Raw genomic sequence first — 14,932 nt, forward strand, 5'->3', positions numbered from 1 at the left:
GGTTTCAAAGTAAGACTCTGTTCCAGGCGAAAATAGAATTATTTACTTAATCAAACTGCAAACAAATCAATTTGCGAACAGAGAACAGGCGATTTACTGAAAGAGAACCGAGAACAAAACATCACGCACGCACCACATGACCACCGTGATCTAATAACACTTACTGCAATTAATACAAAGATTTTTTCCCTTCTCCCGCCCATTACAATTTTTTCTTTACTCCATTCCTCACACCTACAGTTCGTCCAAGCAAGATCAGGTAATTTCTATTAAGAATGTACAATTATTTTTTTTAGAAATTCTTGCAAGCAAACATATTTCTCACAGTTGAGAGAGTTGATTCAAAGGACATTTTCTGATTTGCAATCGTGATTTACAAAGAACTTCGCGAAAAAACCAGTTCACAAACCTGCACAGTTTTGCTGATAGAAATGAAAAAGGTGGAAGAAAGATTACATTGGTTTTTTATTTTGTTTGGGGAAAATCCTTCAAAGGTCTCAAAAACACCTATCTCAAAGCAGAAAACTAAATATTACATTCACATTAAAAATTGCAACACAGCCAACAAATCGAAAGCCATGCACTCTTGGAGCCGTTGAATATATGTCAAGAATCAATTTGAATTTGAATATCCGGATGGGCTCGATGGACTTTTCCTCCAACAATATACCAGGAGGGATGAGTACCACTGAAATGTACACGTGTTTTCAGGACAGAATTCTTTTTCGCCCACTTGGGCAGTTAAAAAGGTCAAAAGTAGAGGTTTGGGGATTCTAGGAACCACGTGTTAGAAAAGTGGTTTATGGACCCTGCACACGTACGAGAGTATTGCTAACGTAAGAATTTTTCAGCAACTTGAGCGCATCCTAACAAAAGATGTGAGGAATTTCAAGAATATTTCAGCATGTCAAAGTGAATAATTCTCATCCTTCCCACAATCTCAAATTTCTCAGGATAGATCAGCTAGAGGATTGTTAGAGTTTTATTTAGAGTTTATTAGAGAGTGAGCGATGAGTTGAAATTTTTCTACAAATGGATATTTTGTTTATTCCAAAACATTGAAGAGTTCACCAATTCGGCAACAACTTCGAATTTGCTAAGGTCTTCTGTGGATCCAGATTAAATTAAGGGCCCCTAATATTTGTGCCAAAAAACAATTTTATCCATAGGTAGAACCTAACAGTTAGCTAATGCAAATGTCGATTATTAGAGCATAGGTTCAACAACAACCCGTATTAAAAAAAGAGATTCTAAAAAAAGTGAACCAATAAATTATTCCAAATTTTGCTGAAATTTGTTATGGAGGTTAACATAAAAGGCGCTCAACTGTTCACGTCATTGCATCACATTGATTGCATTACAGTAGATTACTGCTGCGAAGCGGCGAGCGTAGCGCATTTGCTAAGCGGTTCCGCCATACCTGCACGATCGATCAGTGGTTCAGATCCTCCTCAGGGTCAACCACGTTCGCCCCTCTGGGTTTAAGAAACTGGTAACCGACTCGTTTAGGAGGATAAAAAGACTGTCTTGATTCATGGACTCTACCTCGGAAGTCACTGAAAACCGGCACGAACTTTTATGAACCTCAAACAATTCTGGATTGGAGTCGAATTCCTATGCGCATACCCACAAGAATTCACCGACGCCGTGCACTTCATTCTTTTATCCTTCTATTGAATGTGTTTTTTCAAGAAATTTATGCAGGAAAAACAGACTGGAATTTTGGCTGATCCTCACGAATTCCTCCACTTCCTGACTCCGCTCTCCCCTTCCAGTTGTAATCGTCTTCGGCAGATCTGGAAAGTTACTAATGGTCCTGCTGTTTTATCCTCGTACGATCGATAAATTGGTTCTGGACCTCTCTGGGAGTATAAAAGAACCTGGCACATCAGCTAGCCTCCGCAAGTCACTGTTTTGGGTAGTTCCACCATGATAAAACTTAAACTATTCAGAATTGAAGTGGATGGCGTGGCGCATCCCAAGCGGATTTATTAACGCTAGACACTTTATCCTTTATTCTTTACACTGCTGCGAATTTGCAAACTTGTTGCTGTAGGCCCTCTTATCTTCACCCCACTCTCTACCACTGGCCCTACAGCGGATTCAGTTCTGTTTGTTGGAAACCCTATAGCTGTTGGCAAAATTCACTCGTTTGCACTAAGTCGAAACTATGAGTTAAGAACATGCACGTGTTTGAAGTGTTATAAAGCTAAACTGAGTGGCAAAAAAAGAAGCCAACATTGGGAAGGAATTATGATGGAGAAGCTTTTTCAAGCTGGTAATTATGAGTTACGGGTCCACTATTGCAGGTTTTCTCTTTTCAACCTGCTATCTTCCTCTGCTGTTATAAGAGATTGGCACTGTATGGGTTGTGATTTAAAGGAATGTTACGAAAAGTTACCAAACTGAGCTGCTGATGAGGAACACCCTCTTTGCAGCCATAATAAGGAAGAAGCTGTTGGACGAAATTCAGAAAGAATAATTGGTCTATACAATGAAAAATTTACTGCTCAGTATAGTGATCCACTTTTCGTTAACCGGAAATAATTACTGCATCTGCGCTCGTTAAGGTGCAGAGATGTGACTTAGCTTGTAAGGATGGTAGTGAAAGACAGATGTGGAATGGCTCGATGACGCTTTACATTCTCACCATATCCACTTAACCCACCAATTTTTTCTTTTTATGTCATCGATTTCAAACTGAAAGGAAGAGGAGGAGCAGGCGGAAGCAGTTACAAAACACTGAGAAACATACTTTACCAAAGTAAGCAGTAGTTTGTACATTTCGTAAGCCACAGCTCACAGTAAATGCAATCCCATTTGCGATGATAATGCATGTAAAAACATCTGGACCTTCTCACGTTAAGAAAGGGAGAACTCTTCATTTCCATCGCATGTACTTTGAGTTTTTCAATTTCCTTTTTTTCTTAATTCACAATCCAAGTCAATGAAGAGACATTTGAGGGAGAAAAAAAACTGTGATTACGTCTAACTTTAGTCTTTTGAATAAATTGGAGGGATTCCTCGAGTACAAGTGCAATGACGCTCAATTCTCTTTTTGGTGGACTACATAAAAGGTACACACTGGATCGCAGTATTAATTGTGTTACAAGTCATTACTACTGTGAATTTGGGAACTTGTAGTTGGAGAGCCTCTTATCCACACCTCACGCTTCCTCACTGCCCCTACAGAGAATAAGTTTCTATCGCTGGTAACTCTACAGCTCTGTTACGAAAATTCAAAGTATTATAAAAGTTAAACTCAACGGCGAAACAAGGACGCAACTGTCAGAATAAATTCTAGTGGAGAAGCATTTTTTGGCTGATAACTATTCGTTACGGACTTGTTGTAGGTTTTCTCATCTAAATCTGTTTTTCTTTTGGTGTTATGAGAAGTTTATACTCTGCTGGCCGTTCCAGCAGAATGTTCCGGAAATTTACCAAATCGTACTGCTGATCAGAAACACCTTCATAGCAGCAAAATAGGGAAGAAACTATTGCATTAAATTCGAAAAAAAAACTCGAAAAAAGTATCAAACTGTTTTGAAAAACTCACTGCTTTTGTTATAGTGTTCTGTTCATAGGCGATCTTGAATGCCTGGCACAGATGGTATTTAATGAAATTGACAATGGTTGGACTTTTCTCAAACAAAAATTAGCACCTGATTCTGATTTATTGCTTCTATCTAGAGTACCATGTACTAAACCAATGTTTTCACATTTGCTTATCAATTTTAAATTAAATATCTGAGCGTCGAGTAAAGGAACGATATTGTTAATTAGGAAAGAGGGCTCATCGACTGATGAAGTCTCAGAACGATGAGGCAAATACCTTAGGGCGGGAAGCGGTAGCTTCTTCATTTCGTAAAGCACACTTCAGAGAAAGATTAAAGAGTTCTAGATAAAAACTTCGGGCACTCTTCGGATGTGGCCATTTTTAGGAAGATTGAGTGCAGAAACACTTTTCCTCTCGCAAATGATGAGTGTTTTCCGGGAAAAAACGAAAGTCAATTCCACAGTTTTTTTCACATCTGTGCACCGATATCCCTTTTTCCTTTAAATTACCTTCAAAATCGATGAAAAAACATTTTGACTTTGAGGAAGAAAATAGCGATTGGGTCCAACGTTAAAGGCATCACGCCACGAATCTGGGGTGGAACGGATTTCAGGTGGAAAGTTACTATACCGGGTAGTGGATTAGGAGAGGAGCATGATTCCGTCCATTTCTGCATAATCGCCGTAAAAAAACAGCCCGGAAGATGCGGCGCGTGCACAAGGCTGGCGCGCTACAATCGAAGTCGTTGTAGAAAATAGCTCGCCGGAACTCTTGAAACCGTATCTTCCGGATCGTTTCTTACGGCAATTAATAAGAAATGGACGGACTCATCCTTCTCTACATAATCCGCGACCCCGTCAGGCATAACCCACTTGAAACCCGCACCACCCCAGACTCGTGGGGTGATGCTTTTAATGCTTCGAGTGAGATGAGGGCAATCCACCATGACGCCCAATTTTCTCTATTAATATGGAAAGATGCAACTGGGGCTGAAATGTGTGATCCCGTCTCACTAACAGTACCAACCAAGATCAAATGTCACTTGTTATGTGGTAGAGCGAAGTAAATTCTTTCCCCTTCCAACATTCTCAATGCAACTCTGATCTGTCATCTCATGAATGCATTTGCATTAGAAGTGAGGGATTTGAAGACATCAACTTTTCCAGCGCACCATAATTTCAGTCTTTCTCCATCCTGTCTTCAGAAAACAGGAAAAAGCCTAACATGGACCGCTGAGTGATCGATCACGAGTGCGAATGGTTCGAATGTCTCTTTCGGATCCGAAGAACTGTTCGAGATGTGGTGCGAATTCCCGTGTTATCGACAGACATTCGCCGTCGCGGTTCATTTTAGGGTTTTTAGTTTGGATTCAAAATGCCTCCAGCGATTTTCGATCCGACGTTAAAGATTCGTGAGCTAAAATTTGGACCCTAATTTCAAAATCGGCTCCGTCGTGTTTTTGTGTTCTTTAACTTTTGCAGTTCATGTACCAGGTACACTTTATTTTTGACACATTGGCGTTATCTTCAACCTTCTATCTGACGTAGGAGAGAATTTTGAATCCCATTTCGCAGTTGTGTGAGGCAGAATTCTTCAAGCATCACTTCATTGTATTGTGACCGTCTGGTGGTCCGCAGCAGGTCTCATCAATCACAACTTCCTGAATCCTGGCGAAACCATTACAGCGAAGAAGTACTGCCAACAAATAGATGAAGTGCACCGAAAACTGCAGCATGTGTGTCTGGCATTGGTCAGCGGAAATGTACCAATCCTACTCCACGACAACGCTCGGCCAGATGTCTCACAATCGGCCCTGAAGAAGTTGGACGAATAAGGTAACGATTTTATCCACCATATTCACTGGATCTTTCACCTACTGATTAAAACTTTGTCAAGCTCGACAGCTTTCTTCGCGAGAAATGCTTCAGGAACTAAGAGAATGCCGAAACGGCCTCTAATGACTTTGTCGCTTCTTGAACTCTAGAAATCTTCCACTTTTTTTAAAATTTTCTGCTTGTCAAGAATTACATTTACAAACTAGAACAAACTAGATGGATTGTGATGAATGACACGGAGGAAGATTTTCATTTCTCAATTACACCTTACCACTTGTCTCTATGAAATATTCAGTTTTTTTTTTTTGAAATTCAGCGGGACAGGCTCAAAGAATCCCAGCGAAGCTTTGACGAAATGGGACCACTACCTTACGGTGGTAAGCAGTAGCTCCTACATTTCATGAACTGTAAACATTGAGGACAATTCCAGATGGAAACTCGGGCACATTTCGGATGCAACCACATCTACGAAGAACTACATTTAAGATGTAAGTATTTCTGTTTGCTGCGAATGAAATACTTTACTGCATTAACTAATTAAAATTTTACTCTTAATATTACCATGTTGTTTTTGTATCTCGTTTTGCAACCTTTCTTTCTGAGTATCTATAAGTTTCCAGTAATGAGCGTGCAGTTAATTTTTAGTTATTACAAACCTCCATCATGGATTCATTCTTCATATTCTTATAGAATTTGTGGGTGGATCTTACCTTCGACTTTTCTCGCTAAGCTCAGCTGACTAAGCGGCATTTACTTTGTTTCACCACTTCATTCTTTTATTCGTTTTGCTTGGATACGTCGTTCAGAGAATCTCATTGATTTTTTACGCTCGCTCGCTCGGGACCACATACGTGGCACCCTGAATAAATGAAAGAAACAATGAGATTCGAGCGAAAAAGAGCTAAGCGTTTAAATGAAATGAATAAATGAGCGTTTAATGATCAAAGCAAAAAGGGCTCTCATTTGTCTGCATATTCATTGTTTGTTTTTCATCATCTGCTACTAAAGTGGCTTGTTCTAGAAACTCAGAATGTGAGCGTGACGTACTCTTTGAAATATGACCGATACTATCGACTACTTAAGGCATAAAGGAAAGGTTTTCATCCATCTGATCGATGTTTGCTCGAAACTGCGTTTTTTCCTCATTAACTACTTTTCAGTGACCAATCGCTAGAGCTCTGTAGTTTATTTACTTCAAAGGTATCAGCGTGGAAATAAAGAAGCTGGAAGCATGAAGAACGAGCAGAAAGAGAATTCGAAATGTTTCTGACTCCTTTATTCGTTGCTCTGCAACAAATCCAGCTGAAATGAAAATGATTTTAATAGTAACAGATCATTCAAAAGGGGTGGCGGGTGAAGGTAAGAGGCCTGCTGTACTGCTGTCGGCTGCGGCCGCGCATCCGATGGTTCGAAACCGCCTCAGTGCCGAACAAACTTTTCATTCCTCTGTGGTCGATCAATGCTGGAAGACTTTTCTTTGAAAGTACTGACGAGGTAGATGGGACTATCCTAGCAAACCATTGCCTAGACACGCGTTCGTCCACCTCAAAGATCTATAACAGGCACTGTTTACTGCTAACTTTCGAAATGTTTGCGTAACACCTGTTCAAACGGCAGAACTGTGCCTCTACCAGTATAAATTAACTGGAAAGTGAAGCAAAAGTACACTGTGAAGGTCGAATAAAACCAACTTCGCTGGACGTCCTCGTAAGTTCTTTTCTGACTATGCTGTATTTTAGAAAAATGTTCAGCTGTGAATTCTGTGAGCAGCAAAACCTCGCCGGTACCCACTGAATACAGCTCTTTTTTTGAGTTGAGCCGCACACAACATTGTTATAACTCCTATTCTCGGCTGGCATTTAGATTTTTTAGAGTTTGGAAGAGTGATGTCGGAGATCAAGACAAACAAATTTTTGTTCGTCATTCAAAAAAAAATCGTAAGTCTGTTCTTGAAATGGTAGTTAGAGGTGGAAAAGCAAATCGTAGGCAATTCTTTGGGATTAGAGAGAATATCTCCTGGCTGGGTACACTAAGGAAGTTTAGAACCCTATTCTGTGGAGTCACATTATACCATGATTACGATTAATTTCTAGAACAGTTTCCCTTTTTTAACTACGAAAACGTATAAGGTTATTTGTATTGCTTCGGAAAAGTCAGCTTGTAATCATCCGTGCATCTTCTCCTCATCTTTAAAAAACGCAACGTATTTTGTGGACTGGGGTACTGTCAGTGAGCTGCTCCCCTCAATACAGCAGTTCTCCCTTCTGTAAGAATAGCGGGGTCCGGATCGAAGCAGCGTCGGGTCTGCCTAAAAGTTCCGCCATACCGCGCAGTTAACAGACAGTGTTGACAGAAGACGAGGAGATAGGCCGGCTAGTTACCCCGACGTGCTATATCATCTTGAAGAATAACCGATTGCCCTGTAAGTATCTTTGCAATCGAGTGTGGTGGTTGCGCAGTAGTGCGGAATCGTACTCAGTGTTATAGCATTAATGATAAGATGTGTTTTTTCAAAACGTCCAGTACGGCAGAAATGGCATAGGCGAGGTGGTAAAGATAGTGAACGTTCCTGGGAATGCAATTATAACCAAGTGTTCTAGTGCGGGTGCGATTGCATGGCAGCGATGATAGATACAGAGCTTGGTGATGCATGCATGAACACTACATTGGATGTCATCGGATTGGAAGACGAACGTTGCGTAGCAGGAAGTAGTAAAAGAAGTGATAAAATTAGAGGATCTGTTTGGCGTGATCAGGATCCCATTCATGCTGTGACATTTATCTTCTGTTTTCAAGCCAGAGAACTATGTTCTCGTGAGAGAGCGTTGTTCAAATTTCGAACTGGTTAGTACATTTGAAGTTTGAATTCTCTAGTGTCCACGCCTAATTGTCGTTTTCGTTTTATCTGAAATTTCCCGCTCCAAACGGCTCCTTTCTGGTCGCTGCTTCCCATTCTTCCAATTATAACACGTGCTGGAGCCCATTTCCTTCTATAAATATCAAAAATAAACAAAAGAAAGAAATTTTCTACTATCATCTGCATTTAATCACTGCATTTAATCTCTAAAATGCAAAATGAATGCCAAATCTTTGTACTCTTAGTCAAAGTGTTGTCATATTTTTAGAGTTTAATTCACCCTCAAATCACCAACCATGTACCAGTGGGCGCCATTTTTCGTGAGTTGTTTCCGTGTAGAATTTTTCTTTCGCTGTTTATTTGAGAGGATTTCAGTTGATGCTGGCTTTTTGTCGTTTGGGAAACTTCCAAGAAGCTCCATCATGTCCTGAGAATGACCAATTTACCCTCAACAGCACTATTAGGAAACAGCTCTATGACCGGATTTCAAAGCTGCATCCATCGTTGGTAGGTTTGTGCAACGCCTCAGCGGTTAGCGAAGAACCGTTATTTGCGTAATTTACAACTCGTTTTCAACGCATTCGCATTTTAAGAAATATGATTGCGGTCTGGAATCAATGGGAGGATTGGCCTTAAATGACCCCAACAAAAACATGGAATCTCTCAAACCCAAGAAAGTTCTCACCTACTACGTGTAAGAAATTTCGTTGTTATAGTGTTTCACCTATCCGTGTATAGATTCGTTCAAGTGAGTTTTCCACACTTCGAATGACACCAAAGGCAACAACGGTTACCCCTGTCCCATGAAACACTTCAGTTTCCTTTGTGTGAAGAGCTTCCCTCTCTTTTTTTTATTTACAACAACGTCCATTGAATTTTTTATGTTCTAAATTTAGTTTTGGGCAAAGCGGTGCAAATCTCGAAAGGGCAATCAGACTCTTCGTAGGTAAATATAGAAACGAGATTAAGAAGGTGAGTGCCGTCTTTTATGTTCACGCAGATTTTTTCTGAGATGCTAATTTCAGCTGGAAAAGGAAGAGCACTTTGGATGCAACTACATCAATGCGAATGACAAGCACCAGTTCATCTGTGTTTTTGAGTAAAGGGAATGTTTTTCACTACTCTTTGAACAAAAATGACTTTCATCCGAACTTACTAGTTGCCGAACACTCCAGAATTTAGAGTCTATTTCTCCATTCCTGTTTAAAAAAGTAATAAATATGTCCGATCTGCAGTTCTATTACATGCTAGTTTTGCAGTTTTGCGTAGAAGATCGAAAATATTCCCAATAAAATGCTCAAAATTTGCATTATTTTTGTACAAGTAACACGCAAAACGAAGTATTTGCATGTTTACTAGGTTAATTTTTTTTTTGCGATGTACAAGGTGATGAGCACTGATATTAGCTTTTTCTTCATCTTTGATTCTCTTCCACTACAATTCGTACAATTCGCTACACTACAATTCGTACAATTCGTTCTTTATTGTTCTCGGAATTTTTGTCCGCAAACATTAATTTTTCTCTTTCGGCCAACCAAGATCTAATCTTTCATTGAATTTTTATTGTTCCATATTTATGATAACTATCATTTTGCCTCATTTCTTATTTTACATTATTTATATAAGTACTACGTAAGAGAGCCACGCTATCATATAAACACTATGGGAAGTTGAATTGAACATGATGCAACTTAAGGCTTCTGGAAATATGCGAACGGGAAGTGCGAGCAACTATCCGTCTTACTTTAACCAGCAACTACTTTGGCAGGGGTTAACATTGTCGGAGCCATGAGCCCCAGCCCATGCTGATGATTTTCAATTTCTCTCCTAGAGTTATGCTTGGAATTTCATTTTCAAGCGCTATCGCGAATTGTTGGGTTCTTACTTCGAGAAGGCTACATTCCTTGTCCAGTGTTCAGAGACCACGAGGTTTCTGGGATATGATTCCTTCCTTTCTAATAATCAAAGTAACCTCTATTTTTGACGTACTTGACTACATAAGTTAATGAAAAAAAGATTCTATCGTGAACCAACGATCTCCAAAAACCCATTCTTTTCATTGCTACTCCTCCTCCACTTCTTACACTGATCTAGGGATTTCTTTTAGTCTTCAATTTTAGATTTATTTTCAATGTAAGTGAGCCATTATCGAAAATGCACGATTTGCATGGCTATATTTTCTATGTGACAAATTTTTCCGCGCTCAGATAGGATGTCTACGAATGAGTTGAGCAGTTTTTCCAGAGAAAAGAATTAAAAAAAACAAAGTGATCTATAGATGATAGATGATCAGATCTATAAACTTCAAAAAAAAAACTAAATCGTTCATTCGTCAAAAGTTCACTGCAAATCCAGATCGAAGAATGTACTTTGACGCACAATCATCGCAACATTATAAAATTATTTTTCGCTATGAATAATAATTATTATTCACAACAAAAAAACATTACGTGAATTACAAAGTATCAAAGAACTATAAAGTGAGTGTTTTTCGCTATATGTCTTTAGTAAGCCATCTCTGACGATGTAAACATCACATAAACATCACATTGGCTCAAACAATGCGGCGATTTCAAGGTGAAACCATCACAAGAACAAAAACTGAAGGAAATTGCGCTCCAAAAGCTGCGAAAATTGTGGTCCAAAAGCCCAAACGATCGCCAGGCCTGGATTTACGGCCAGAAAGCTTCCGCCATGTGTTTGGTGGTGTGTTTGTTGGGAATGGAAGCGAATCAGCCAATTGCTTCCATTCCCAACATACACACGGCGTTCCCACACTATGAAGTTCTCCTATCGGATGAAACAGTTAATTCGACTCCAGGCGACATTCACCTTTGGAGTCACGTGCAAAATTTCTTTGATGCTACCAAACGAGCCTCAAGAGAGGACTGTGAAAATGGAGTTGTCATGCGTTTTGCCAAATAGGAAAAAAAAAACTTCTTCATCGAATTATGAAATTGTCAAAACGGACTGAAGTTATCAAAAAAAAAGCCGTCCAACGTTTTACTTTACCTAGTAGATGTCGTTGTAAAGACACTTTTCGGAAAATACTCGTACATGGTCAATCAAACCACTTGTTTTCTTAAAATAGCCTATGTGTGTACAGGCAAGTCCCTTTTTGCATATCATGCTATCACGATACTAAAGGTACCACGAAATTGACGATGTTTGAGTCTCTCCGCGAAAATAAGGTGCTGCAAATGTAATTCACGTGTTAAACGGTTTCTTCACCAAAATTTTTTGCAATCAACAACGTGGGGTTTTGAATTCCGGTGCGGACGGCCGCGTCGGCGTGCGATTGAGGATGGGGCTGAGGTAATCACCATTCCGGCTATTTCGTCAGCTCAAGTTAGGTCGCGTGAGCACTATGCACTAAGAAGTAGAAGAGTTTGTTCCCGAAGTACTACGGAATTCGTCCACATATCTTGGCCACTTCGGTCATTTAACGATAGACTGCGAAGGACCTCCAAAACAGTGAAAGTGAGCTCGTATTCATGAGAAATATCAATTCTGGATGTCTTTACATCTTTTTCATTCTGAATTGATTTTCATTCTGATTCATTCATTCTGATTTTGAACGGTTATTACCCCAAACGTACTGAGGCTCCCAGGCTAATGTTTATCATTATAATGAGGATGATTCCTAAAAATATCAACGGATAAAGACTCTGCTTTTCACATGTGTACTTCGACATTTTTTTTCTGAATTTCTTCGAAAATCAATGAAGCAGTGTTAATGAGGGGCAAAAAGGCTATGATTAGTCTAATCTTCCAATCTCAAGTCTCGAATGAATGAGGATAGGTCATGAGCTTGACCACAACAAATTCAACTTCCTCAATTAATTTGGAAAGAAACGTGAGGCACATGACTTGTGTGACCCAATCTCTTTGATGATGCAACTTATTACGCCATAGACTGATGGCAGAACCGTTGCGTTCAAATGTCTGAAATACAATTATTTAACACAAATAAGCAGTAAAATCTGCCCAACATTAAACGGCGTGTTGCAAACCACCCACGCTTCATTGCGTAACAAGTTGGGACACGGGTACACGGAGGCTTAAACGTTTTATTCAGAATTACTAAGAGTTGGCCATTTCCACGTACAGAAACTACCATTTCCAAGCTTGTGAAAAGCTCCTGTCAGGAGGTCAAGAATTATAGTCTATTTCATATGGCTTGCGAATTTGTTCAATACTGCTGCAGTGTCTTCAAGCCCACTTCATTCTGACTTATAAAAATTATCCTTTTGCTCTCCTCATTACTTAGCATGTTTGTCTACTATAAAAATGAGATAAACAGCTGACATCAAATCATAACTGCATACAAAATATCTGCATGTACTACATATGGAACCAGATTGGACCAGATCCTTAAGCTTTTCTTGAGCATCCACAATTGCTTGTTATCAAAAATGCAGACACAGCGAGTTGGAAGAACAGAATGGAGAGGACTGGTTAAAGTTGTTTCCATATGTTATATGAACTATGAACACATATGAACTACAAATGTTTCTATATGCACATATCATTTTGATCGTATTTTTAAATTGTGCCCATATCTCATACAGGAAAACGAATTTCTGCCAATAATGGATTATCGATAAAAGTTACAAAAAGCGCATAAAACTGCAAAAAAAAAGGTAGACAAGGCGACTCGGAAATTCACGGTTGAGAAGATGTGAATCAAAACCAGTCTTGACTGTATTCGTCGCTTACGCTCCAATACCAAGATGCGAAAAAGAAGTCGAGGATTTCTAAATATGCTTAGAGAACTTCCACACAGAAGATCGTACCTTCTTAGAGCAAGGGCGATAATGATTAACATCCCTCATCGCCCTTTCTTTCATTCTCAAGCCTATAGCTCCCTATTTTTTTTACACACTTTCTCACCTCAGAATAGGAAAATGTAAGGGAGGCACATTCATCTCAAATGATGTACAACTTGGATTTATCTGCTACAGAACATGCTATTTGTTAAGCTCAACCAATCATTACCAAGTTGGGCACAAAGGAGGTGTTTCAAGTGAATGTCGGTCAGATTAGCAACGAATCTTACTAAGCAACTAATTGGTAGCTCGATTTTAGATCTCGAGGTATTGATTAGACGACCAATATCTCATCGTCAGAGAACTGTTCTGTCACTCCATCCGCTTCGAAGAGATGCCGTGATGGGGGAGATAATTTTAAATGTAACCTTACGATGTCTCAAGCTAGATACATGTGGTCACACATCGGGAGAACTATTGTGAACTCCTTGAGATTGAGAGTTTAGAAAAAAAAATATTTAGTTGCTTGTAACTGTGACATAAACGTTTCGCGGTGGCAGCGATAGCTGCGCTCCAAAGCAGTTTAATGCGTTTTTTTGTAAATGTTTATAGAAGTTCCATTACTGGCAGAAATTCGTTTTCATGTATGAGATATGGACACAATTTAAAAATATGATCAAAATGATATGTACATATAGAAACATTTATAGGTCGATGGAAACAACCTTAACCAGTCCTCGGCACTCTGTTTTTCCAGCTCCCCCGTGTCTGCGTTTTTGATAAATAGCAACAGTGGATGCTCAAGAAAAGCTTAACGATCATGAAGCACCCATGCTCTTCTTTGCTCCTGAGTCATTCTTCTATTTATTAAGGATGCTACATTTGAGTAGACACAAATGCTCATTCCCTGGAATGATGGAGTCACAAAGTTATTGTTCTTTTTTTCTTGAAGTTTCGCATTCTCTGCAAATAAGGGCTGCTTTTCCGATTTTGTCAACCATGAGAATACGATATGGTACGATATGCTTCTTCTCAAACGGCAGTGAGTTCCGCTGTCATGCGACAGTGGACTGGGGTACTGTTCTCCAGTACAGTGTGCTTTACTCCTCGATATTGCAGTTCTCCCTTGTATAATAATAGTGAGGTCCAGATCGGAGCAGAGTCGGGTCTACCTGTAGGTTTTACAATACCGCGTGGTTTACAGGCAGTGTAGTATTAGACGAGAAGGGTGGCCGATTAGTTACCGCAATGTGCTGTAACACTTTGAAGCAGACAGAACCGATAGTCCTGTTAGCATCTTTGCAATCGAGTGTGGTGGTCGCAACGGAACGTCTTCTCCCTAGGATAGATGGGGTTGTAAAGGTAATGTATGTTCTTGGGAGGTAATGATAACCATGTGTCCCGCCAGGTGCGATCGCATGACAGTGATGATAGATAGACAGCTTGATGAACACTACATTGGATGTCAACGGATTGCAGGACGAACGTTGCGTAGCAGGAATTAGTTAAGGAAGTGATAAAAATAGAAAATCCGTTTGGCCTGATCAAGATCCCATTCATGTTGCAACGTATATCTTATGATGGATTGTTCGATGTTTTCCGCTGAAAATGGCTCGCGGTTGGTTGCTGCTTCCAATTAAAACACGTGCTGGAGCTCACCTCCTTCTAGCACTGTCAGGAGAAACAACAGATCGAAATTTTCTCCAATTACCTAGCGTTTTACCGTGCACACACGCCTTTGAAATACTACGCTAGATGCAAGACGTTATATAGATTGAAATCAGCTCTACTCCAGCTATAATCCTCTGCTGCGTTTGTTCTCTGAAATACCCAATAATTGCCTAATCTTTGTACTCTCTTAGTCAAAGTGATATCTATTGTTTTAGACTTTAATTTACCACCAAAATAACCAGCC

At 39.7% G+C, this 14,932-nt stretch overlaps 1 protein-coding gene across 1 annotated transcript; it reads left to right on the top strand.

Annotated features, from left to right (window-relative positions):
- Window positions 1–8,544: 8,544 nt before the first annotated feature.
- On the top strand, window positions 8,545–9,351 carry RB195_013386 (uncharacterized protein; the record flags this gene model as incomplete). The annotated part of the gene is made up of 5 exons (XM_013435868.2): window positions 8,545–8,568; window positions 8,624–8,755; window positions 8,842–8,942; window positions 9,145–9,220; window positions 9,274–9,351. The coding sequence occupies 5 exons, from the start codon at window positions 8,545–8,547 to the stop codon at window positions 9,349–9,351; spliced, it is 411 nt and encodes a 136-aa protein (XP_013291322.2).
- Between the last annotated feature and the right edge of the window lie 5,581 nt (window positions 9,352–14,932).

This window comes from Necator americanus, chromosome V (assembly GCF_031761385.1).
Source record: "Necator americanus strain Aroian chromosome V, whole genome shotgun sequence".
Classification (NCBI taxonomy): domain Eukaryota; kingdom Metazoa; phylum Nematoda; class Chromadorea; order Rhabditida; family Ancylostomatidae; genus Necator; species Necator americanus.